The sequence below is a fragment of the Theropithecus gelada genome, chromosome 1, assembly GCF_003255815.1.
Source record: "Theropithecus gelada isolate Dixy chromosome 1, Tgel_1.0, whole genome shotgun sequence".
NCBI classification, from domain to species: domain Eukaryota; kingdom Metazoa; phylum Chordata; class Mammalia; order Primates; family Cercopithecidae; genus Theropithecus; species Theropithecus gelada.
In genome coordinates this window covers 186,921,456-186,947,823 of record NC_037668.1, presented here as the reverse complement: position 1 = coordinate 186,947,823, position 26,368 = coordinate 186,921,456, and the positions used below count along the sequence as shown (strand labels likewise).

Sequence of the window (26,368 nt, the reverse complement as noted above, 5' to 3'; positions counted from 1 at the left end):
GAAGAAAATTCACTTTCCCTGAAAACAGTTTATCAAGGAATGTATTTTATATATGATTCAATGTTAACAACCATCAAGGATTAGGGATAAGACATGTGAGATACAAAGTGACTTCTAAATTTCACTTGGCACCAAGGCAACAAAACCACTGATGTAAAACAAAAACAAAAACAAAAAATGAACAAACAAACAAAAAAACACAGACCACAGAGTTTTCAGCAAGAAAACTGTTTAGTGGGGTGAGGGAATGGGCAGTTAGGACTCCCAAAACACAACCCCTTCCAGAATACAAGTTTAAAAATAGCTATAGTTTTCTTATTTCCTTCCTAGTTCCCACAAAGAATGAATCACTCCTTTCCATTCCACACTAAAATCAGTGCGTGGAATGGCAAGCTCACTCTTAAAGTTGGAAACCAAAACCCAAGTCACTCAGTGTATCTTTGCCGTCAACTTCAACGTTCTTAATTTTTTCATCAAAATTGGGAACATCAAGCTCAGACTTCAACATATAACTTGCCCCGATACTTGCAGCACAAATTAGGTTTCTTTGGCAAAACAGAGACAGTGAAAGAAATATCACTAGTGATAAATAAATGTTAATCTAAAGAATCCTTGTAGTACCTCAGGTTCTTATCTCTAAGAGATGCAACCCTTCCTATAGCGTTCATATCTACTTCTTCAGTGTCAGAAAGTAGAAGGAAGCGAAGTCAATCAAAAGCACATGGCCATGGCTGAGCATGGTGTCTCACGCCTGTAATCCCAGCACTTTGGGAGGCCGAGAGAGGCGGATCACATAAGGTCAGGAGTTCAAGACTAGCCTGGCCGACATGGCGAAACTCTGTCTCTACCAAAAATACAAAAAATTAGCCAGGCATGGTGGCGCATGCCTATAATCCCAGCTACTTGGGAGGCTGAGGCAGGAGAATCGCTTGAACCCAGGAAGCTAAGGTTGCAGTGAGCCAAGATTGCACCACTGTACTCCAACCTGGGCGACAGAGAGTGACTGCCAAAAAAAAAAAAAAAAAAAAGAAGCACATAGCCAGAAGTATCAGGGAAAAGTTTTTAGGAAAACTCAAAATAATTATCCTTGTAACCATCTGTCCTTTTTTAGTGGCCTTCAGAAATGTTTCCATAGAATAACTTTCTATTAGACACCATCTCACCTTAGACACGTGGATATGAGATAATGAGGAAAAAACATGAGTATACGTACATATATACACCTATGGGTACATAAAATATACATATATACAGATAGGAGTCTGGTGTAGCAGTGGATATGCGTAAGTGCACAGATAAATACTCGCCAATCATATTTACAGGAAGAAAAAAAAAGAATCCTGCTGGAAAAACTGAAGAAAACCTGTTGCTCTGTAGCTTTTCTCTATTAGTCCACATGAACTAAAAATAAAGCCTGTAACTACTTTGTATATATATCTATATACATTTTAAAAATATTGTTGCTTCCTTAAAAAGAATTGGTAATGACAGGCTATCATAATGAAGATACAGTCAAAGACCCCAGGATTTTTTGTTTGTTGTTCTCTTTTTTTGTCAGTTATCAGGAAAATTTTTCTACCCTGGAAGTTTTGACTACCATGGAAAATGACAGGGGGATGACTAGTACGGATTCAAACATTGGCCAAACTGACAGAGCAATCCTAGGGAGAACTTTTTTGTTTGTCTTGAAACAGGTCTCCCTCTGTCGCCACGTAGCAGTGCAGCAGTGCAAACACAGATCACTGTAACCTCAATTTCTCAGGCTCAAGTGATCCTAAGACCTCAGCCCCCCAAGTACCTGGGTCTACAGATGCATGCCACTGCACCTGGCTAATTTTTAAAATTTTGTAAAGACAGGGGTCTCACTACATTGACTAGGCTGGTTTTGAACTCCTGGGCTCAAGCAATCCTCCAGCCTCAACCTCCCAAAGTGCTGAGATTACAGGCATGAGCCACCGTGCTTGGCTGGTAGAATTAAAAAAAAAAAAAAAAAAAAAAAAAAATTCAAGCAAAATATCATTTTCAATCAAAAACTAAAGTGTTGCTTTATTTTTAAAATATATTTTCTTGTCTTTTAAAATAATAAAACAGCTTTAGCATGACATCATTTTAANCGTGCTTGGCTGGTAAAATTAAAAAAAAAAAAAAAAAAAAAAAAAAATTCAAGCAAAATATCATTTTCAATCAAAAACTAAAGTGTTGCTTTATTTTTAAAATATATTTTCTTGTCTTTTAAAATAATAAAACAGCTTTAGCATGACATCATTTTAAATTAGTGAGAACCAGATATAAAAATTTGGCATTCTGTGGATTTTAAAAGAAACCACTGTTGGTCATAAGATAAAGGCCAGTCATAACTGATAACTGAAGAATCAACAGTCTTTCTTTATCAATGTTTCCTTGATGACTGGGCTATCTTGAAAAAACAACAGGAAAACATACCTATGAAAGAATTTCCGAGTCATCACTTCACAAATTTCTCCAGTGAAGAATCAGTAAAGGTAAAATCAAGTATACTGTAGCCCAAACAGACTACCACACAATATTAACTTTCTGGCTGGGTGTGGTGGCTCACACCTGTAATCCCAGCACTTTGGGAAGCTGAAGCAGGCGGATTACAGGTCAGGAGTTCGAGGCCATCCTGACCAACATGGGAGAAACCCTGTCTCTACTAAAAATACAAAAATTAACCGGGTGTGGTGGTGCACGCCTGTAATCCCAGCTACTCAAGAGGCTGAGGCAGCAGAATCGCTTGAACCCGGGAGGCAGAGCTTGCAGTGAGCCGAGATAGCACCACTGCACTCCAGTCTGGGCAACGGAGTGAGACTCCATCTCAAAGAAAAAAAAAAAAAAAATTCTTTGATATATTTTGTTCTATCTTCAAACTTTACATAAAATTTTCCTACGACTGCGTAAACACAACATATATCATCCTGTCCCCAAAACTATCCAAAAGCAGTAAGTAAAACTGACACTAGGAGATAATGCACTTTTACTTTTACTTTTAATTCTGTTCTATATACAGTTGGCCAACAAATGCAACTACCACGAAGGCTAGACTCACTATACACCTATTCTTTTGTTTTTATTTTTTTAAGAGACGGCATCTCGTTCTGTCGCCCAGGCTGGAGTGCAGTGGCACCATCTCAGCTCAATGCAACCTCGGCCTCCTGGGTTCAATTCTCCTGCCTCAGCCTCCCGAGTAGCTGGGACTACAGGCACATGCCGCCACACATGGCTAATGTCTTTTGTATTTTAGTAGAGACGGGGTTTCACCGTGTTGCCCAGGCTGGTCTTGAATTCCTGAGCTCAGAGATTCCGAAAGCCTCGGCTTCCCAAAGTGCTAGATTACAGGCGTGAGCCACCATGCCTGGCCACACCTATTCTAATTGAACTGTGGCTAAGATGAGCCATGTTGCCAGACCTCACTGCTACTCAGAATGTTGTCTGTGAACTTGACTGTCTATATGTGAGGACTGTTCATTCATTACTAGTCCACAGTGAGATTAAGAACTGCAACCAAATGTAGACCAACTACATCACTAAGCACGCTATTTATTATTTAGTTCAGTTTTAACCCTTTGGAGCAAGGCTTTCTGCATGAAGATAGTGTTTCACATTCTGGCATAAGCATCTTACCTTGTTGTGGACCATTTCTGAGTAGCACTGGCCTAGACAACATAAATGTCTATTGTTTGTGTTTATATAGATCAGTGAAAGGAATGGTAGGAAAGGTTTATTTGATTTCCATTATAGTAATTCAAGAGAGTGGTAGTTTATTTCCGTGGTAAATTCTTATAAAATGGAACATTAAGAACATGACCAAATAAAATAAAATCAACCATTATTGATTTTGCGTGTGTGTGTGTGTGTGTGTGTGTGTGTGAGAGAGAGAGAGAGAGAGAGAGAGAGAGAGAGAGAGAGCGCGCGCGAGGGCAAGGGCAAAAAAAGTAACTTTTATGATAAAGAAATAGGATTAAGAACATGACCAAATAAAATCAACCATTATTGATTTTGTGTGTGTGTGTGAGAGAGCGAGAGAAGAGAGATAGAGAGAAAGAGAGAGAGCAAGCGAGGGCAAGGGCAAAAAAAGTAACTTTTATGATAAAGAAATAGGATTATGGGGACATTATCCTTGTGTACCTGAACTGATTTGCTAGTCTGCCTAAGCTTATTCTTGCCTTTTGAATGTATGAAAACCACTGCTGGGGGGGAAAAATGTAGTTCAGGATTTTTTTTTTTTTTTTTTTTGAGATGGAGTCTCACTCTGTCACCCAGGCTGGAGTGCAGTGGTGTGATCTCAGCTCACTGCAACCTCTGACTCCCAAGTTCAAGCAATTCTCATGCCTCAGCCTCCCGAGTAGCTGGGACTACAGGCATGTGCTACCATGCCCAACTAATTTTTTTCATATTTTTATTAGAGACAGGGTTTCGCAATGTTGACTAGGCTGGTCTCAAACTCCTGATCTCAGGTGATCCGCCCGCCTCGGTCTCCCAAAGTGCTGGAATTATAGGTGTGAGCCATCGAGCCTGGCCAGGCCCCTTTATCTCTTAATCAATAATGAAAACTGAAAAGTGAAAGCATGTTACATAGAAACCTCACCTTTAGTGATGCTGAGTGTGTTATCACCACTTGCTACAAAATCATAAAGTGCAACAAAGAGATTAGGGTCACTCTCGGTGGCTCCGAGCAAGTTCTCCTTGGAGCTCCACCTGATAGCTTCATTTAGTGCCTGGGGTTCAACATCACAACCATAGGGACGATGCAAAGCTTCTGAAAGACATAAGAAGGGAAGAGAATTCATGGTGAGTTCAACAGCAAAACATTTGTTTGAATTCAGTATATACATAGTATTTCAGCTGCTGGCTCCAGAGTAGGAAAGAACTGCACAGTATAAAGTGTTACGAAGAATGAGCAAATAGGCACTGTCTCTCCTAAGCATGAGGAAGCAATTTACTTGTTAAAAATGTAACAAGGTAGTCAGAGAAAAGACCACAAAATGAGAGTTTAGCCGTGATTTATAGGCACTCACCAAAATCAGACATAAACTAATAGGAAACGCAGTTTTCTCAAAATGGAAAAAAGAATCTCAAAGAGACATGGTTACTAACTTTATAAAACATATAGGATATTTTGTTATAGTGGTGGTTGTAGTTTTAAGGAAGAAATGATTATAAGTTTCTTACAAGTCCACCCAAACTACCCTTATTCCCTTTCTCTCTCCACAAAAAACAAACTGTAGAAAAGACAACAGGGATTATTTTTCAGAATTAGGTAATATTGTATAAATCCAGGCTCTCTAAGTATAGAAAAAATTATTTAAAAAGTGCTTTTAGAAAAATAATCTTGTTTTGGCCAACATGGCGAAAAATAATCTTCTTTTGTTTTTAAAAAAAACAAAAGAAACATGACAGCACCCAGCCTGAATGACATTTTTAAACACTATTTTGTTTTCCTGAGCAGTGATTTTTTTGTAAGTATCAATAACTTAATTGAACAGCCTAGAAAATATTACTATCATCGGGCATTTATTGAGTTTCTACTCAATGTGGTCCAAGCCTTTTATGACCTGTTTTTTTCTCAAGACTTTACAGTTTCTAAATTTATTTATAGTACATAGCACAGGTGACCCCTATACCATCTTAAAGATCACCTGTTTCTCACGGCCCAGATCGATTACACAAAAAACACAGTTTTTCCAGTATCGATTTTCTTGATCAGACTGTTTTTAGTGCCTGTCTACAAAGGCAAACTATCCAAATGTCTATGTCATATAACAACATTTTTATGTCTCTCTTCCTCCCATTATTATTATTATTATTATTATTTCTGAGATGGAGTTTCACTTTTGTTGCCCAGGCTGGAGTGCAATGGCATTATCTCGGCTCACTGAAACCCCCGCCTCCTGAGTTCAGGTGATTCTCCTGCCTCAGCCTCCCAAGTAGCTGGGATTACAGGCACCCGCCACCACACCCAACTAATTTTCTTGTATTTTTAGTAGAGACAGGGTTTTACCACGTTGGCCAGGCTGATCTCGAACTCCTGATCTCAGATGATTCACCCACCTCGGCTTCCCAAAGTGCTGGGATTACAGGTGTGAGCCACTGCACCCAGCCGACTTATTCCCCACCCATGCCCACCCCCCAACCCCCCACTCCCCCACTGCGATGGAGTCCTGTTTTGTTGCCCAGCCTGGAATGCACTGGTACAATCTCTGCTCACTGCAACCTTTGTCTCCCAGGTTCAAGCAATTCTATTGCCTCAGCCTCCCGAGTAGCTGAGATTACAGGTGCATGCCACCAAGCCCAGCTAAGTATTGTATTTTTAGTAGAGACGAGATTTCACCATGTTGGCCAGGCTGGTCTTGAACCTGACCTTGTGATCCTCCCGCCTTGGCCTCCCAAAGTGCTGGGATTACAGGCGTGAGCCAACACCCAGCCAGGCCAACTTATTTTTAATATAAAAACGGTTTTATCATATATGAAAGGAAAAAACTTGAATTTGTGGTTCCATTTATTTTCAGATCCATTCCCTGTTCTCCATCTCTACTGCCAATGCCTTAGTTCAAATCCACAACATCTCAACATCTCTCACCTGGACTACTGCCTCCAGTCTTGTCTCCCTCAAATCCATCCTCCACACAGCTGGCAAAGTGATCTATTTAAGAAAAAAATTGACCACATCACTTTTCTTAAGCCTCTTCAATAGTTTAACATCAAGCTAAAGTCTCCTTTTCATGGCCTTCAAAGGCCTTTCATGATCAGATCTCCACCTACTCCTCCGGCTTTGCCTCTCCCCACTCCATACCTCAGATTGTAAACTTTAATATACACCATGTTGCTTCTCACCTTCTGGCTTTGGTTCACACAGTCCAGACTAACTGGTCACCCCACTTTTCTTTTGACTGGTTGATTTCTACTTGTAATACTCAGCTCCAATTTATAGTAGTTCCCCTTATCCATGAGGAATATGTTCCAAGACCCACAGTGGATGATTAAAATCAGGATAGTACCAAACTCACTATATACTACATTTTTCCTATACATACATAACCATGATACAATTTAATTTATAAATTAGGCTCAGTAAGAGATCAACAATAATAAAACAGAACAATTATAATATATTGTAATAAAATATATGTGAATGTGGTATCTCTCTTTTTCCCTCAAAATATCTTAATACTTTCAGACTGGGGTGGAGTGCCAGTAACTGAAACTGCATAAGGCAAAACTGTGGATAATGGGGGATACTGCACCTTCTCTCTGTGATGTCAAAAGCATCACAGTTGCTGCCTTAATACTCTACCTTTATCTCTGTATTAATAATACATTCTACATATGTTTGTTCCCCAAACACCATAACATGCTCCTTGTATCTGGAATGGTATTCTTTTCCTACCAAGAGTTACATAATATGTGTTTAATAACTGTTAGCTAAACAAATGCCCAAATTACACAAACATATAAGTGACAGGAAACAAGATGTATCTTAATCTTAAAATCACATTAAACAATGCTTTAAAATTGGCTTTGGCCAGGCGCGGTGGCTCAGGCCTGTAATCCCAGCACTTTGGGAGACCGGGGAGGGAGGGTGGATCACCTGAGGTCAGGAGTTTGAGACCAGCCTGACCAACATGGTGAAAAACCCCATCTCTACTAAAAATAGAAAAATTAGCCAGGTCTGGTGGCACGTGCCTATAATTCCAGCTACCTAGAAGGGTGAGGCAGGAGAACTGCTTGAGCCTGGGAGGTGGAGGTTACAGTGAGCTGAGATTGCCACCGTACTCTAGCCTGGGTAACAGAGTAAAACCCTGTCTTTTAAAAAAAAAAAAAAAAAAAGGCTTCATAACTTCTACATGATATACACACAGAAATTCCTGTTGTGGTTTGGCTCTGTAATTCTCCAAACAGTTTCAGAGTTTCATATTCCCCTCTCTAAAAGAATATATATTTAAAATTCCAGTTAATTCAATTTTGTTTTACATTAAGAACACTATGATAAACTTAAAGAAATGTTCTGACATCATGAAGAGTTAAAGTAGTTATGTTGTTCCTAATTTAAATACAGAATTATAGTGAATGGGAACAGCTGTATTCACTAGAGCCAATTTGGGATGATCAAATCAACAAAAATCCATATTGCAAAAAACATTCTTCAAACTGGTTGCATGTATCATATAGGTCTTTATTCCAATGCAAAAACTATCTACTCTAGCAGAATTTCCACTGGGCTATACAATGCCAATCCTTTATTAAGTGAAAAAAATGCCAAGAAAGTACAGAAAATATCCATATTTATTAGCATCTATTACTGAACACTCCATAATCCACACTTATATATATAATATATATATATATATTTTTTTTTTTTTTGCCAGTGACACTGGTAACACATTACAATGTTTTATAAATACTCTGTTTAATGATTATCAAACAGTTTAAGTATATTTAATTCTTTGTAGTACAGGAAAAGTTCTCCTTGTTTGAAATTATAAGATAAAAACTCAATAGTAAAAAGAACTTTGGTACTATCAACGACCAAGTTAGAAATAGTAATAAGCAGAAGCCAACTCTTAACCTCTATCAGGACAAAACCAGCAAATGTCATATAGTTATACCTTACTTTGTGAAACTCAGTATATTAAAGTTTACAAAACAGTAATTTGATCACCCGGAGGGTGAGGACGGTGATGCAATATTGAGCAGCTTCCTGGGCTCACACAACCAGGAGCTGGCCAAGAACTGGATTCCCACAGTGGACATAAGGGGCGCCATGGGCACTGTGGGGCTGGTGTGGGTCACTGACTGGAGGCCAATTCTGGACCGGGTGCCTTACATCAACAGCAAGTTTAAGAAGAATGATTAATTAAACTGACGCCTCCATGAACCCCTCTGGTGTCAGGTGGTACCAGTTCCTCACATGTCAGCGCCTGCTGCATCTGGAACAGCCCAAGCTCTCAGGATGGACACTCAGGGAATCCACAGTGCAACTTAAGATTTCTTGTATTTCTGAAAACAGCTGGGGTGTTTTAAGCACACAGCATTAAATCTCACTATGAAACCTGCCCCCTGCCTGGATATTAGTCATGCTGATAATTCAGTTACTTTGAATACAGCCCCGGAGAATGACCCAGGGGGCTTTACAAGTTCCAAAATGTTGCCAGTTTAGGAGAGTTTTCCAATGGCTGTCAGATATTGTTTTATTATTATTATTATTGAGACAAGGTCTCGCCATGTCCAGGCTGGTCTCAAACTCCTGAGCTCAAGCGATCCACCTGTCTCAGCCTCCCAAAGTACTGGGATTACAAGCACCAGCCACCACGGCCGGCCTGTTTAACTATTTTAAATGTTTACTGGGGAAAAAGAAGCCCCTAGCAATTTGAGTGACTACCACATGCAAGGCACTGTGCTGGGCTTCAGAGTATAAAGATGAGAAATCACTAATAACACCATTGGGACTCAATATGCAAAACTATCATCCATGCTTCCATCAAAATTTGTTTCTCTTACAGAATTCCTCACTTCAGTTAATGGCAATTCCATCTTTTCAAATGCTGAGGCCAAAAACCATGGAATCCTTTATGTCTCCTTTCTTGCTCTCACATACGACATCCAATCCATTCAGAAATTCTATTGGCACTGCCTTCAAAAATATACCCAGAATCTAACCACTTCTCATTCAGTACCACTTCATGACCACCATCATCTAGATAAGAGGTCCCCAACCCCTGGGCCACAGACAGGTATTGGTCTGTGGCCTGTTAGGAACAGGGCCACGCAGCAGCAAGTGAGCAGTGGGCCAGCAAGCATTACCTCCTGAGCTGCACCTCCCGGCAGATTAGTGGAGGCATTTGATTCTCACAGGAGCCGAAACCTACTGTGAACTGCTCACGCGAGGCATCTAGGTTGAATGCTCCTTAGGATAATCTAATGCCTGATGATCTGAGGTGGAACAGTTTCATGTGAAACCACTGCTCCCCACCCCGGTCTGTGAAAAAACTGACTTCCATGAAACTGGTCCCTGGTGCCAAAAAGGTTGGAACCACTGAGGAGATTATTTCACTAGACTCCTGATTTCCATGCTTCCATGCTTGTTCCCTACTGTTTATTCTCAACATACCAGCCATCTGTCAGAGCATAAGTCAGATTGCTACTCCTCCGTTCAAGACTCTTCAAAGGCTCCCCATTTTATAGTAAAAGCTAAAATCCTTAAAGGCCCTGCAAAGTCCTTCACAACTGGTCTTGCCCAGCATCTCCTGCTACTATTCTTCCACCTCATTCTGGCCACTGACACCAATGCTACTGCTTGAACAGAGCAGGCACACTTCTGCCTCAGGACCTTTGCACTGGCTTCTCCTTCTGCCTAAAACACTCTTCCCCATGACATTTCACCAAATGTTACCTTCTTGTTATGGCATTCTCTGATTATTCTGTTTTAAAGTACATCTATTCTTGATAACACTCTCACATCCCCCACTGACTCCTTTCCTGATTTATTTTACCTCCATACCTCTTACTACCACCAAACATATCGTGTAATTTACTTATTTATTATTATATTCATGTATCTAAGTCTCCCTGCTAAAATGTAAGTTTTATGAGGACTAGGATTTTTGTCTGTTTTGTTCACTGAACAGTGACTCCAGAACAGTGCCTACATGTAACAGGCTCTCAAAAAAGATTTGCTGAATGAATGAACTATGTAAACATACTCACTCACAGAGGACGCTCTGAAAGGACAGAATATAAAACAAAACTCTAGAGTCAGGCAAGGTTTCAGACTTAAAATTAGATAAACATTTAAACTGGATGAACACAGGCCAGGCACAGTAGCTCATGCCTATAAACTCAGCACTTTGAGAAGCCAAGGTGGGAGGATCGCTTGAGGCCAGGAGTTCAAGACCAGCCTGGGCAACATCATGAGACTTCATCACTATAAAAAATTTAAAAATTGGGCCGGGTATGGTGACTCGCACCTGTAATCCCAGCACTTTGGGAGGCCGAGGTGGATCACCTGAGGCCAGGAGTTCGAGACCAGCCTGGCCAACATGGCAAAACCCTGACTGGGCGTGGTGACAGGAGCCTGTAATGCCAACTACTCGGGAGGCTGAGGCAGGAGAATTGCTTGAACCCGGGAGGCGGAGGTTGCAGCGAGCTGAGATCAGACTGCTGCAGTCCAACTTGGGTGACAAAGCAAGACTCAGTCTCAAAAAAAGGAAAAAAAAAAACATTAAATATTGGCTGGGCATACTGGCACACAACTGTAGTCCCAGCTACCCAGGAGGCTGAGGTAGGATTGCCTGAGCCTGGGAGGTTGAGGCTGCAGTGAGCCAAGATCACACCATTGCACTCTGATCTGGGCAACGGAACAAAACCCTGCTTTAAAAAAAAAAAATTAGATTAATAGGAATTCTGCACTGATGACAGTAGAGTGACAGACTGTCAATACTCAAGGACGTGTTTATAATAAGGGGGAACTCTGAATCCAAAAGAGGACTCTTAAAGACAAGTCAGCTTCCTGAAAGTTGTGTTATCTGACAAAAGGAGAAAACAGAATGAGACCTACAGCACAATTTTATGTAAATTTAAAAGACATATACAGGCCAAACAATATTATATTTCTGAAATATGCAAAGTAATAACTGTAGGATAAAAGTAATTTTTGAGGCCAAAGTACTAAAAGAACCACAACTTAGAAAATAATCCTTTTTATTCCCCATTTCCCTTCTTCCCATCTCTGGTTTTACAGTCTTTTGGGTTGAGTCAAAAGATCTTATTTCCTTTCTTTCTTCCTTCTTCCCACTCCTCTTTTGTTCTCAAACTTAGGGTCAATTTCCTGCACAATCTGTCTGCACAGGATATCCACTTAAACACCATTCTACCCATTAGCACCAAACAAAAGGAAAACTTTTCCAAAGAGAAAAACATCCTAACATTTTTCTGAAGCTAAGAAGGAACATATTTTGAATCATAAAGAGTAAAGGAACTAAATGAGGGGGAACAAGGGATAAAGGCAAAAACAAAAGAAAACAAAAGCCTGTGGGAAGAGCAAGTAAGTGTCACAGTGTTACCCAGTAGCTATAGTCTATGTCACTTTCCTCATTGATTAAGACAGACATGCCTGGATGATTCAGATGTACTGTACACACCCAAATGCAAGCGTGTGGGCTGGGAATGGTTTATTTTTGAACAAAATGAAATGACTACTATAAATTAGGTAACTTATATATCAAGTTAACTAATCTTCCATTATTCACTGCTATAGAGGTAGATCAGAGACTTAAGATGGGATAAGAGAAGACTGATTTTCACTCATGTAAAGAACCTAGGTAACAGAAATATATTATCACAATTAAGAAAAGGCATTTTTTTTTTCTATTGCTACATTTGCAGGCTACAACAAAAATAAAGCAAAACAGAATAGCCACTTATACAAAGTAAATTATCATGATTAAAAAAGTTAAAACCCAAAATAATAAAACTCAAACTGAGAAAATTCCTAAGCTTAATGTTTAATTGTATTAAAAACACTTTTCACCAATTAGTCATTCAATAACTTTTATCAGTTTAATTAGAAATTTGTCAGGTAGTAATTGGAGAAATTAATATTAAAAATTTTCAGTTTAGGCATTTTCAAGTATTTTATAAACATTTATCGTGTCAGAATTCTATTTTATCTGACTGTATATTCTCTAAGAAGCTAATAAGTTTTAATAACTTCTTTTAAAAATTATGTAAGGTAAATTATTCAACAGTTTTCAATATAGCTTAAGTTCTTCACATCTGTATCTTACTATTACAAAATATTACATATTATCCATACATTCTTCCATTCAGTAAGTATTTATTGAGATCCTACTATGAGATATTCCCCCAAGAAACCACATAAACTTTCACTGACCAAGAATGAAGACAAAAAACAGTAGTAGGTAAGATGAATTTTTTTGAAATCTTCATTCACACTTGATTAATGTGGTTATCAAGCCTCCCCAAAACTATCAACTCTGAACCATACCTGTCATGTCGGGTAGAGTAGACTCTGAGGCCTCAGTGCACAGGCAGCAAAGTGAAGTGTCCTGATCTCTGCCATAACTATTAGGTGGAAGGAGAACTGTCCCAAGGACCATACCTCCGCCCAGAAGCACAAAAGTTAAACTGTTCTGTGTAAAGAGGAAGTCTTAGAATTCCATTCTCTGACAAGCAATACCACATGCATGTGACATTTACTCATGTACTCAGTGGCCAGAGGGAACCAATAAAATGGTAGAGCATTCACAATTCCCAAAGTGGGTGGAGAGTGACCTAAAGGAACATTTCCAGTAATCCACAAAAGACTGAGTCAGAATGGAGTTACTTCAAAATCTCTGGGAATACTTTTAAAATAGAAGTAAAATAAAAACCAACATACATATATACAACAAACAGCCTAATAATAAAATAATGTAGAAATTAATATATCTCTATTTTATAGGGAGATGATGAGGTGAGATTATAGAGAAAAGTTTCCTTGGAGAAAACCTGTTTACAATAAAACACGAAATACACTTTTAAAAGAAAGGAAACGCCTAACAAGACTCATCTTTACATCACTTAAATAGTTCAAGAAACCACAAAGCCAAAGTCAAAGAAATAGCTGTGATCTGATTCACGAGCACAGAAGCCAAGAAATAACTGCTTTTGCTAATAATTTGGCTCTACAGTGTAATAAAGGTTAAAAACATAGCAATACAGTGTTGAAAACTTTTGAGTATTAAAAGTTTATTTATTTATTTTTATTTTTTTTATTTTTTTTTTTTTTGAGACGGAGTCTCGCTCTGTCGCCCAGGCTGGAGTGCAGTGGCCAGATCTCAGCTCACTGCAAGCTCTGCCTCCCGGGTTCCCGCCATTCTCCTGCCTCAGCCTCCCGAGTAGCTGGGACCACAGGCGCCGCCACCTCGCCCGGCTAATTTTTTGTGTTTTTAGTAGAGACGGGGTTTCGCCGTGTTAGCCAGGATGGTCTCGATCTCCTGACCTTGTGATCCGCCCGTCTCGGCCTCCCAAAGTGTTGGGATTACAGGCTTGAGCCACCGCGCCCGGCCTATTTATTTTTTTTTTTGGAGACAGAGTCTCGCTCTGTCGCCCAGGCTAGAGTGCAGTGGCGTGATCTCGGCTCACTGCAATCTCCACCTCCCGGGTTCAAGTAATTCTCCTGCCTCAGCCTCCCAGGTAGCTGGGATTACAGGTGCCCGCCACCACGCCCAGTTTTTTGTATTTTTAGAAGAGACGGGGTTTCACTATGTTGGCTAGGCTGGTCTCAAACTCCTGACCTCGTGATCCACCTGCCTCGGCCCCCCAAAATGCTGGGATTACAGGCGTGAGCCACCATGCCCAGCCTGAGTGTTAAAAGTTTTTAAAGTAAAAAGTCCAATCTTTGTTAATAAACAGGAACAAAGCTAAATAAAATTTAAAAACCTAAAAATGACAGTACTTTGTGAGAATTAAACTAGCAAAACCTACAAATAATAGATGACTTTAATGTATGATCTACATAAATAACATTAAAGAGTGTAGGCCGGGCACCGCGGCTCACGTCTGTACTCCCGGCACTTTGGGAGGCGGAGGCATGTGGATCACGAGGTCAGGAGATCCAGACCATCCTGGCTAACACGGTGAAACCCTGTCTCTACTAAAAATACAAAAAATCAGCCGGGTATGGTGGTGGGCACCTGTAGTCCCAGCTACTTGGGAGGCTGAGGCAGGAGAATGGCGTGAACCCAGGAGGTGGAGCTTGCAGTGAGTCGAGATCGCGCCACTGCACTCCAGCCTGGGCGACAGTGTGAGACTCTGTCTCCAAAAAAAAGAGTGTTTAATTGTGTAACTGAGAACTCATTCACTCAATAAATATTTATTAAACACCTAATATGTACCAGCCCGTTCTAGGTCAATAAAAGTAACAGGGTAAGATAATAGGATGACAGGACTGAAACAGCCTTAGAGAAAATTGAAAAATAAAATGGTAACTTAACCTTATTAGAGAAAGAATAACTTTAATGTAGGTAATTATTAACTATTTAAAATAACAAAGCTTATGTTTTCAATAAAATTATCCTTTATAAAGCCAGTACTTTCAACATCAAGGGACAAATAAAGAGTTAGATGACTAAAGGTAACCACAATTATGACTAAGAATTTCAAATACCAGATTGAATATCTCACTCTCCAGATTATAGAAAAAAATGTATGGGAAAGGACCTTCAACATCCATATGTAGACTCTATACTATATGATTTACTATTTAATCAACCAATCTTCTATTTAAATTACCAATAATTAGTAGTTACATTTTCAATTACTTATATCATAATTTGGAATAAAGAGGAGATAAATGGATAAACAAAAGGTGGCCTATACATATAATGAAATATTACTTAGCCATAAAAAGAATGAAATTTTGATATATGCTACAATGTAGATGGGCCTTGAAAATATGATGCTAAGTGAAATAAGCAAGACATATCAAGGCAAATATTATATAATTCTACTTACATGAAATATTTAGAATTTTTCTAGTTCTGGAAGTCTAGTTCTGCAAATGGGTAGCTATGTAACATTATGAATATATTTAATCCTACTGGACTGTACATCTAGGAATAGTTAAAATAGTAAATTCTGTGATACTTTGTCATAATTAAAAATTAAAATTATTAAGGTTTCCAAAGGCCTTTTGTTATAGCTATCAGTATTTACCACATTTGAAATTAAACCTGAAATTTTTACTGAGAAATTTGAATATATATTAATTCTAAAATAACAATAAACCCATTACGTTAACAACATATTTTTACTTAAAAATAAGTACTTTTCAAAAGAGAATTAAGAGTTTTTTCAAATCTCTAATAGGTTGAGGTAGGAAGGTGCATTACTTTAATGAACGTGACAAACTAAGGCCAGAAGCAAAAGAAGAATCTAAGCAAAGATGAGGACGAGCAGGGGCATTCTGAGTAGAGAATGTAGCAAGTGCAATGCAAAAACCCTGAGGTAGGAAAAGAACCTGGTATGTACAGGAAATAAGAAGTGTGGCTACTGTTAAGGAAGTCAGAAGATGAGCATGAAACAAAGTAAGGTAGACAGGGGCTGGCCAAATCAAGTGCTTAAGGATTTAGGATTCTATTCCAAGTACAATGGAAATCCAGTGACCAGTTTTAAGCAGGGTGGCCACATGGTCTGATCTTTTTTTTTTTTCAGACAGGGTCTTGCTCTGTCTCCCAGGCTGGAGTACAGTGGCATGATCTTGGCTGACTGCACCCTCCACCTCCCAGGTTCAAGTGATTATCCTGCCTCAGTCTCCTGAGTAGCTGGGATTACAAGGTGTGCACCACCATGCCTGGCTAATTTTTGTATTTTTAGTAGAGACGGGGTTTTGCCATGTTGGCCAGGCTGCTGATTTCCATTTTTTAAAAGACCACTATTACATGAAAAAAAAAAATGAATTACATTGAGAACCAAATGAGAAGCAGAAAACTATGCAGAAGTTCAGCAATGGGATCATGTCGGCTAAGAATAGGATGGTGGCAGTGGAGACAAAGAAAAGTGGAAGTACTTAACGATATGGTTTGAAGAGGGAATCAATAGGGCTTAAAGATTACTTGGATATAACATAAGAGAGGAGGAGAAAATAAACAAAGGCTGCCAGGTTTTAGGCTTTACTGTAACTGGGTAGATGGCCATGTAATTCACTCAGAAGCAGCAGTAGTACAGGTTGAGTATACCTTATCCAAAACGCTTGAGACCTGAAGTGTTTCAGGTTTTAAATTTTTTCAGATTTTGGAATATTTGTATATATATAACGAGATATCTTGGGTTTGAGACCCAAGTGATATGGTTTGGCTGTGTCCCTACCCAAAATCTCATGTTGAATTGTAATCCCCATAAATCCCTACGTGTCAAGGGCGGGACCAGGCGGAGGTAATCGGATCATGGGGGAATTTTCCCCCATGCTGTTCTCGTGATAGTGAGTCTCACAAGATGTGATGATTTTTATAAACATCTGGCATTTCCTCTGCTTGTACTCACTAAATCCTGCCACCCTGTGAGGAAGGTGCCTGCTTCTCCTTTGCCTTCTGCCATGAGGAAAAAGGAAAGGAAAAAGATATATCACCCCAAAATATGTCTCGGACATAAAAATTATTTTTGAGCCTAAAGTAATGAATAGGGAAAAATCTCCCCATATCCTCTTGCTTTTCTACCTAAAGACAGGATACAAATTCTCCTTTACTGGTGACAACTATAGACTCTTATCAGCCCAGAGATGGCCTGAGCCTGGGAGGTTGAGGCTGTAATGAGCCAAGATCACGCCACTGCACTCCAGCCCACATGACAGAGCCAGATCCTGTCTTTAAAAAAAAAAAAAGTAAAAAAAGTAGGCAAAGATCATGAACAGACATTTTCCAAAAGACGACATATAAGTGGCTTACAAACATACGAATAAATGGTCAAATCACTAATCAAAGAAATGCAAATTAAAACCACAGTAAGATATAATTTTGCACCAGTCAAAATGGCCATTATTTAAAAAAAACAAAAACAAAAAACCAACAGATGTTGGCAAGGATGCAGAGAAAAGGGAACACTTATTTACTGTTGGTGGAAATGTAAGTTAGCACAACCTCTATGGAAAATATAGAGATTTCTCAAAGAACTACAAGTAGAACTATACTTCCAGCAATCCCACTACTGGATATCTACCCAAAGGAAAAGAAATCATTCTATCAAAAAGACACTTGCACTCCATGTATTTATTGCAGCACTATTCACAATAGCAAAATCATGGAATTAATCTAAGTGCCCATCAATAGATGACTGGATTTTTAAAAATATGGTACAGATATACCACAGAATACTACTTAGCCATAAAGAAGAATAAAGTCACGTATTTTGCAGCAACACGGTTGGAACTAGAGGTCATTATCCTAAGTGAAATGACTCAAAAACAGAAAGCCAAAACTCCTATGTTCTCATTGTAAGTGGGAGCTAAACAATGGGTACACATGGACCTACAGAATGGAATTATATATTTTGGAGACTGTAAAAGGTGTAATACTACCTACTGGGTCCCATGTCATGTATGCTATTCAGGTGATGGTTATACTAGAAGCCCAGACTTCACCACTAGACAACATGCCCATGGAAGAACTGCACTTGTACCCTCCAAATCTATAAACTTTTTTTTAAAAAAGCAATAGAGGGGCCTCAACTTTTGCAAGACTAACTCTCTTTAGGTTAGTCAATAATAGTGTAAGTATATGTTGTTTTATTATTCTTTGCTTTACTGTGCTTTGCAGATGCTGTGTTTTTCACAAATTGAAGGTTTGTGGCAACCCTGCATTGAGCAAGTCTATCAGCACCATTTTTCTTTTCTTTTTTTTTTTTTTTGAGACAAAGTCTCACTCTAATGCCCAGGTTGGAGTGCAGTGGTGTGATCTCAGCTCACTGCAACCTCCACCTCTCAGGTTCAAGCAATCCTCCAGCCTTAGCCTCCTGAGTAGCTGGGACCACACGCGTGGGCCACCACCCCTGGCTAATTTTTGTATTTTTTTGTAGAGAAGTGGCTTCACCACATTCGAGACCAGGCTGGTCTCGAACTCCTAGCTCAAAGCGATCTGCCCCCTTCGGCCTCCCAAAGTGCTGGTATTACAGGTGTGAACCACCGCATCTGGCCAGCACCATTTTTCCATCAAGTGCTCACTTCATGTTTCTGTGTCACCTTGTGGTAATTCTCACAATATTTCAAATTTTTTCATTGTTATCACATTTATTATGGTGATCTGTGATCAGTGACCTTTGACTACTGTCATTGTTTTGGGGTGCCACAAACTGCGCCATATGAGACAGTAAAATTAATCATGACCACTCCACTGATCAGCTGTTTCCCTGTCTCACTCCCTCTCCTCAAGCCTCCCTACTCCCTGAGACACAACAATATTAAAATTAGGCCAAAACTGGGCGCAGTGGCTCACACCTGTAATCTCAGCACTTTGGGAGGCTGAGGTGGACAGATCACAAGGTCAGGAGTTTGAGACCAGCCTGGCCAACATGGTCAAACCCCATTTCTACTGAAAATATAAAAATGAGCTGGGTGTGGTGGCACATACCTGTAAGTAATCCCAGCTACTCAGGAGGCTGAGGCAGTAGAATTGCTTGAACCTGGGAGGCAGAGGTTGCAGTGAGCTGAGATCACTGCACCGCACTCCAACCTAGGCAACAGAGCAAGACTCCGTCTTGGAAAAAAAAAAAAAGTAAAAAAGAAAAGAAATTAGACCGATTTATAATGGCCTCTAAGTGTTCCAGTGAAAGGAAGAGTTGCATGTCTCTAACTTTAAACCAAAAAGTAGAAAGGAATAAGTTCAGTGGGCAAGAATGTCAAAAGTTGAGATAGGCTAAAAAACGATGTCTCTCGTACAAGTTAGCCAAGTTGTGAATGCAAAGGAAAAGTTCCTGAAGAAAATTAAAAGTGCTACTCTAGTAAACTCAAACATGTTAAGAAAGTGAAACAACAGCCTTATTGCTGATAATGGAGAAAATCTGAGTGGTTTGCAAACCAGCCACAATATTGCCTTAAACGAAAGCCTAATCCAAAGCAAGGCCCCAACTCTCTTCAATTCTGTGAAGGCTGAGAGGTAAGGAAGCTGCAGAAGAAAAGTTTGAAGCTAGCAGAAGTTGTTTCATGAGATTTGAGGAAAAGAATCCATCTCCTTGGCCGGGCGCGGTGGCTCAAGCCTGTAATCCCAGCACTTTGGGAGGCCGAGGCGGGCGGATCATGAGGTCAGGAGATCGAGACCATCCTGGCTAACATGGTGAAACCCCGTCTCTACTAAAAATACAAAAAACTAGCCGGGCGTGGTGGCGGGCGCCTGTAGTCCCAGCTACTCGGGAGGCTGAGGCAGGAGAATGGCGTGAACCTGGGAGGCGGAGCTTGCAGTGAGCCGAGATCGCGCCACTGCACTCCAGCCTGGGTGACACAGCGCGAGACTCCGTCTCAAAAAAAAAAAAAAGAATCCATCTCCTTAACACAAAAGTGCAAGGTGAAGCAGCAAGTGCTGATTTAGAAGCTGCAGCAAATAAGAAAATCCAGCTAAGATCACTGATGAATGTGGCCACACTAAACTACAGATTTTCAGTGTAGATGAAACATCCTTCAATTGGAATAAGATGACATCTAGGACTTTCATAGCTAGAGAGGAGAAAGTCTAGCTTCAAAGGACAGGTTGATTCTCTGGTTAGGGGTGAATGTTGCTGGTGACTTTAAACTGAAGTCAGTGCTCATTTACCATTTTGAAAATCTTAGGACCTTTAAGAGTTACACTAAATCTACTCCACTTACGCTCTATAAATGGAACAACAAAGCCTGGATAAGAGCACATCCATGTACAGCATGGTTTAGTGAATATTTTAAGCCCACTGTTGAGACCTACAGCTTAGAATATTACTGCTCATTGATAATGCACTTGGTCACCTGGTACATTTAATGAAACGTTGTTTTCATGCCTGTGAACATGACATCCATTCTGCAGTCCATAAATTAAGGAGTAATTTCAACTTTCAAGTCTTATTACTTAGGAAATACATTTTGGGCCAGGCATGGTGTCTCATGCCTGCAATCCCAGTACTTTAGGAGGCTGGGGTGGGAGGGCTGCTTTAGGCCAGGAGTTCAAGACCAGCTTGGGCAACATAATGAGACCCCATCTACACCAAAAAAAAAAAAAAAAAAAAAAATTTTTTTTTTTTTAAATTATCCAGGCATGGTGGCGCACACCTGTAGTCCCAACTATTAGGGAGGCTGAGGTAGGAGGATCACTTGAGTCCAGGAGGTCAAAACTGCAGTGAGCCATGGTACACTGCACTCCAGCCTGGGCAGCAAAGCAAGACCCCATTTCAAAAATGAAACAAAACATTTTGTACAGTAATAGCTGCCATAATGAGTTCTCTGATGGATCTGTTAAAATAAATTGAGAATCTTTTAGAAAGGATCTACCATTCTAGATGCCATTAAGAGCATTCATCATTCATGGGAAGAGGTCAAAATAGCAACATTAAGAGGAGTTTGGAATAAGTTGATTCCAATCCTCATGCGTAACTTTGAGGAGTTCAAGACTCCAGGGGAGAAAGTCATTGCAGATGTGGTAGAAAAGGCAAGAGAACTAGAATTACAAGTGGAGTCTGAAGATGTGACTCAATTGTTGCAATCTCATGACAAAACCTGAACGGATGAGGAGTGGCTTCTTGTGAGTGGGCAGAGAAAGTGGTTTCGTGAGATGGAATCTACTCCTGGTGAAGATGCTGGGAATACTGTTGAATTATGACAAAGAACTTAGACTATTACATAACCTTAGTTCACAGCAGCAGGATTTGAGAGGATTGACTCTAATTTTCAAAGAAGTTCTACTGTAGGTAAAATGCTATCAAAAAGCACTGCATTCTACAGAGAAATCGTTCATGAAAGAACGTGTCAATGGATTTGGTAAACTTCATTGTTGTCTTATTTTAAGAAATTGCCACAGCCACCCCAACTTCCCAACTTTCAGCAACCACCACCCCGATCTCAGCAGCCATCAATGTTGGGGCCAGGCCTTCCACCAAAAAAACAATTTGCTAAAGTCTTAGATGATCATCAGCATTTTTTAGCAATAAAGTATTTTTCCATTAAGGCATGTCCTTTTTTAATAGACATAATGCTAATTACATACTTGGTAGACCACAGTATAGCACAAACACGACTTTTATATGCACTGGGAAACAAACAAAAAAAAAATTGTTTGACTCATTTTATGGTGCTACTCACTTCACTGCAATGGTGTGAAACCAAACTTGCAATATCTCCAAGGTATGACTATAGTTAAAGAGGATAGTTCCCTACCTCTCATACACTCACATTCACAAAAAATCAAGATGGTGTTTTAACCACAACTATGCTTATTCTCCCCCTCTGTGTATTCAAATCCTGTATTTCTTTCAAGGTATAGTTTCAGTTCCTAGATTCTCCTTGAACCTGACCTCTGGTCATTTTAGATCAAGTAATCTCTTCCTTTGCCTAAGCTCAAAGCACCCATTGCCTAAAATAGCAATTGTTATACTAATATGGGACATCCTCTATACTATATTTACTATAATTTATACACCCTGTTTTTATGTATTTTTTTCTCAAGTTTCTATAGGTACAGAATGAATGCTTCCAATGAAGTCAGCAAAGTGCTTTGCTAATAATTGACAAAAAAAAGGATTAACTCATTTTAAAAATTCAATACGTATGAGACTTCTTGCCACAAAAAGTGAAAGCTATAACAGCATTTTTCTCTTTTTCTACATCAATGTTTCTCAACTTTTTTTTTTTCATAACCATTACTCCATGGAATAAAATTAAATTTAAGTAAATATAATTCATTGATTTTAATTCAATTTCTCCCTAACAAGAGAAATTAAATGCTGAAACGATAAAATTTTTTAGCGTAGCATTGAGCTTTGGAGTATCACAAACCATTGTAAATATCTAAGTTGTTATCACCCCCGTTGAAAATGCATGCTCTATACCTATCCAAACCATACACTTCAAGGTTCAAACAGGATGCATTTCCTCCTGGTAGAGTAGGAGCCTTTTCTGATTATATAACCATAGACATCAACCTACTGGATTCTAAGTCTTCTATTACAGATAAAGGAGGACCACATTTTTCTAAGCAGAAAAAAACAATATAAACAAAGACATAGTGGGGAAAGGTAGTCCAAATTCAAGGCCAGATCAAGAAGTGGAAACCTGGGTAGGCTAATAATTAATACTTCTTCAAACCAATACCAATGTGTGTTCAACATTTACTCAGGGAGAAGCCTGAAGTTTACATTATACCTCTGCTCCGGTTCTGAAGAATTCACCTTTGTCCCTAACTTGGAGTCTTGACTCAGCTAAAAGCCCTGCAGTTAATCAGAATTACTGACCTCAAGTGTCAGTTTGGCATGTCCTTTGGTGGTCTCACACACTAGCCCAAACTGCTTATGAAAATATTTCCCAAAGCTACATACTTTCTCTGAGAGTATTTTTAGTAAATCATTTCTTCATCTTGTTACATTTCCTGTGAACCTTCAGAAACCAACTCCCTGAAGAGGAGCTCAGGTGGTACATTCCTTAATCCAGCTCACTGAGTTTTTTGCACGATGAATTTGGCCTGATTAGAGAGATGACTGCATGTGTTTGTGTGCGTACGTGCGTGTGTGTGTGTAAGTAAGTAAGGTGAAATATATGTGGGCCAAATGACATGTTCTTGACATTCAGACCAAAGAATTCGGACTTATCACAGTAAGCAACAAGGAATCATTCTAGGTTTGTGAGTAGTAGTAGCACAATGTGCTATTTAAACAATACTGATCTATAAGGCTTCTCAGAAACCACCTGAAGTTGCAGAGAATAACTAAAAATCTGCTGCAGAAAACTAAAGTGCGATGATAAGGGCCTGGCCACAGAATGGAGAACAGACAGATTCAAAAAATCTTTTGGAGAAGGGATTTGATAATTATCTGGAAATAAAGAATATAGGAAAGGAAACAAATACTAAATCTCTAGTTTGGAGCAAAATGAATATAAAGTAACACCCAGATATCAAAGAAAGAGTTGCAAGAACAAGACTAGAATGTAAGTGAGGTATTTCCATTAAGGATACAAATTCAGAAGTACTAAACATCACTCAACATTTTACAGAAAAAAAAAGAAGTTATTAGCATTCAAAAACATTTTTATCAATGAGAAGAGTGGCAATAATTATAAGATTTTATACTCAATTTCTGAAATACTTTCTAATCCAGAAGAATACATTTCTGGATGGTGCCGGATAACAGAAATTTCTAACCTCATCAGAAATGAACTTTCCTGTTCATTTCATGCATCCTCCCTAGGTGAAGTCATTCACACCCAATTCTTTTAATTATAAACTCTAGGCTACTGGTTCCTGTATTAGTTTTCTGCAGCTGCTATAACCATATACTAGATGGCTTAACCCGACAGAAATGCATTCTCTCATAGTTTGGGAGGCCAGAAGTCTGAAATGAGCAACACTGGGACAAAATAAAGGTGTCAGTGGGAGACTCCAAGGAGAATCCATTTCTTGCCCCTTCCAGCTTCTAGTGGCTGCCAATATTCTTTGGCTTGTAATCCCTCCAATCGTCAAGGCCAGGATCTTCAAATCTCTCGCTGTTCCAGGTTCACATTGCCTTCTCCTATGCATGTGTGAAATCTCCCTCTGTCATACGTGATGGCAGCATTTAGGGTTCAACTCAATAATCCAGGATAAGCTCCCTATCACATGTAAAGACCACAAATTTCCCCCACCCCCAACTTTATTTTTGCCATGAGAGGTAACATTCATAGGTTCCACGGATTAGGACATGGATCTTTTGAGGGGGTACTTTTCAACCTACCATAGCTCCCAAATGTCACCAGCCCAGAACACTTTCCTGATTAACAGATTGCTTGATTCCTATAGCCTATGGATAAGTAAGTACTTTTGGATATCCTAAAGGCAGCAAAAATCCATTTTGTTCCTACTCCTGGTTTGTTTCTCTTCTGTTTTACGCACATGTACATGTGTGTGTTTTGTTGCTAATGGCATATCCAGGCATCCAACCCAGAAACATCAAGATCATTCTAGAGTCCTCTTTCTTCCCTAATTCGCTCTATAAGTATATCCTATGAATCATACCTCTTAAATGTCTCTCAAATCCATCCATTCCTCTTCATTTTGTACCACTACCTTAATTCAGCTCATTATTTCCTTGCCTGAACTGCTACAACATTCATCTATCACATTATGGCCAAAAAGCAACTGCCCAAAAGTATAAATAATCCCCACAAGTTCCCCAAGTCAAATAGCAAAGTTTTCGAAGTTTAAATACTTCAGAAATTTATTGCAATGAGTTTTTAATTTTTAAATGTTACACTTAATTATGTGTTGGTCTCTATGAAAGAGATGTTGCACATCTCCTCTCTCCTCACCCAGCTCTTCATTCTTCTCACAAGGAACAATCAGGATCTTGTCTTTCGACTCTATCCTCAAGGAAATAGAGGATTTGCTATAATTTATTATATTCGGAAACTGACTGAGCCACATATTGTGTCTACTGTGTTTTCCTCCTGCCTCTTATTAGAAGTATGGCCCTTTCATGCAACTAGAAAGGTAAGATCTCCAATTCGGTCCTAACCAATTATGTTTCTTCACTGGGGCTTGAGGCCAAACCTACTGCTGATGATGACAGAAAGTGTAATTCTGCCTTGCTTAGTACCATGTGCAGATTTCATTCTTGAAACAGAATACTGGCTGAAGGACTGACCTAGGGTAGAACATAGGAATTCTTGTGTTCTGGCCAAAAGAACCTCTTAATATCATCTCCTTAATAGCATCACTTCTCATTATTTATTAGATTATTATTTGCCTTATTAAAGGTATAGTTGTTCTCAGATAATTATTACAGTATTCACATTTGGGAAAGACTCATCTTTAAACAGCTGTTAGCATTTGACAGTATAATCACGGATTTTCCTCTGTATTTAATCACTGTACCTTGCACATAGCAGCCCCAAGTACTTTTGATATACTGTAATTTATAACATCATTACCTACAGTCTTGTCCTGAAAGACAGGCATTATCATCATAACTTACAAATACTTGGAAATGTCAATTAACTTGTTCAAGTCCCAGAGCTAGTTGGTGAAACCAGGATTCGAAACCCTAGGTCTTTTCTAATTCCAAAGCCCACGCTCTTTTCACTATACCAGGCTGCCTCTCTAATGCAATAGAGAGTGGTACAAAAAGAACTGAAAAACTCCTTTTCTTATCTTCTGGTGAAGACTTTGAAAACAGCCAGACCCCAAAGTGGGCTGATCTTGATTCATCTGCCTATACATGTGATGACATTTAAGAGTTAAACCTTAGAGACTAATCAGAATGATGTGCATGTGCTTACCAAACAATCCATTTCATCAAAGGAAACTGGAAATGTCTGCCATTTACTCCCAGCAACAGAGTAATCACAAATTTTTCCAAAGTGGATACACAATGACTCAGAAAACAGCTTTTAAAATTTATACAGCTCGGCCGGGTGCGGTGGCTCACACCTGTAATCCCAGCACTTTGGGAGGCCGAGGCAGGCAGATTACCTGAGATCAGGAGTTTGAGACCAGCCTGGCCAATGTGGCGAAACCCTGTCTCTATTAAAAATACAAAAAAATTAGCCAGGCGTGGTGGCATGCGCCTTTAGTCCCAGCTACTCGGGAAGCTGAGGCATGAGAATCACTTGAACCCAGGTGGAGGAAGTTGCAATGAGCCAAGATCGGGCCACTGACTGCAC

At 39.5% G+C, this 26,368-nt stretch overlaps 1 protein-coding gene across 8 annotated transcripts in view; it reads right to left on the bottom strand.

Annotated features, from left to right (window-relative positions):
- ABL2 (ABL proto-oncogene 2, non-receptor tyrosine kinase) overlaps positions 1–26,368 on the bottom strand; it is a 128,907-nt gene that overhangs the window by 29,097 nt on the left and 73,442 nt on the right. For 3 of the 8 annotated variants that reach the window (XM_025368369.1, XM_025368193.1, XM_025368609.1), the window contains exon 2: positions 4,604–4,774. In XM_025368369.1, the coding sequence (XP_025224154.1) occupies positions 4,604–4,774 (171 nt within the window). Of the gene's footprint in view, positions 1–4,603; positions 4,775–6,595; positions 6,659–13,018; positions 13,170–26,368 lie in introns of those variants that run through there. The other 5 variants (XM_025368284.1, XM_025368017.1, XM_025368531.1 and 2 more) reach the window with 4 other exon arrangements.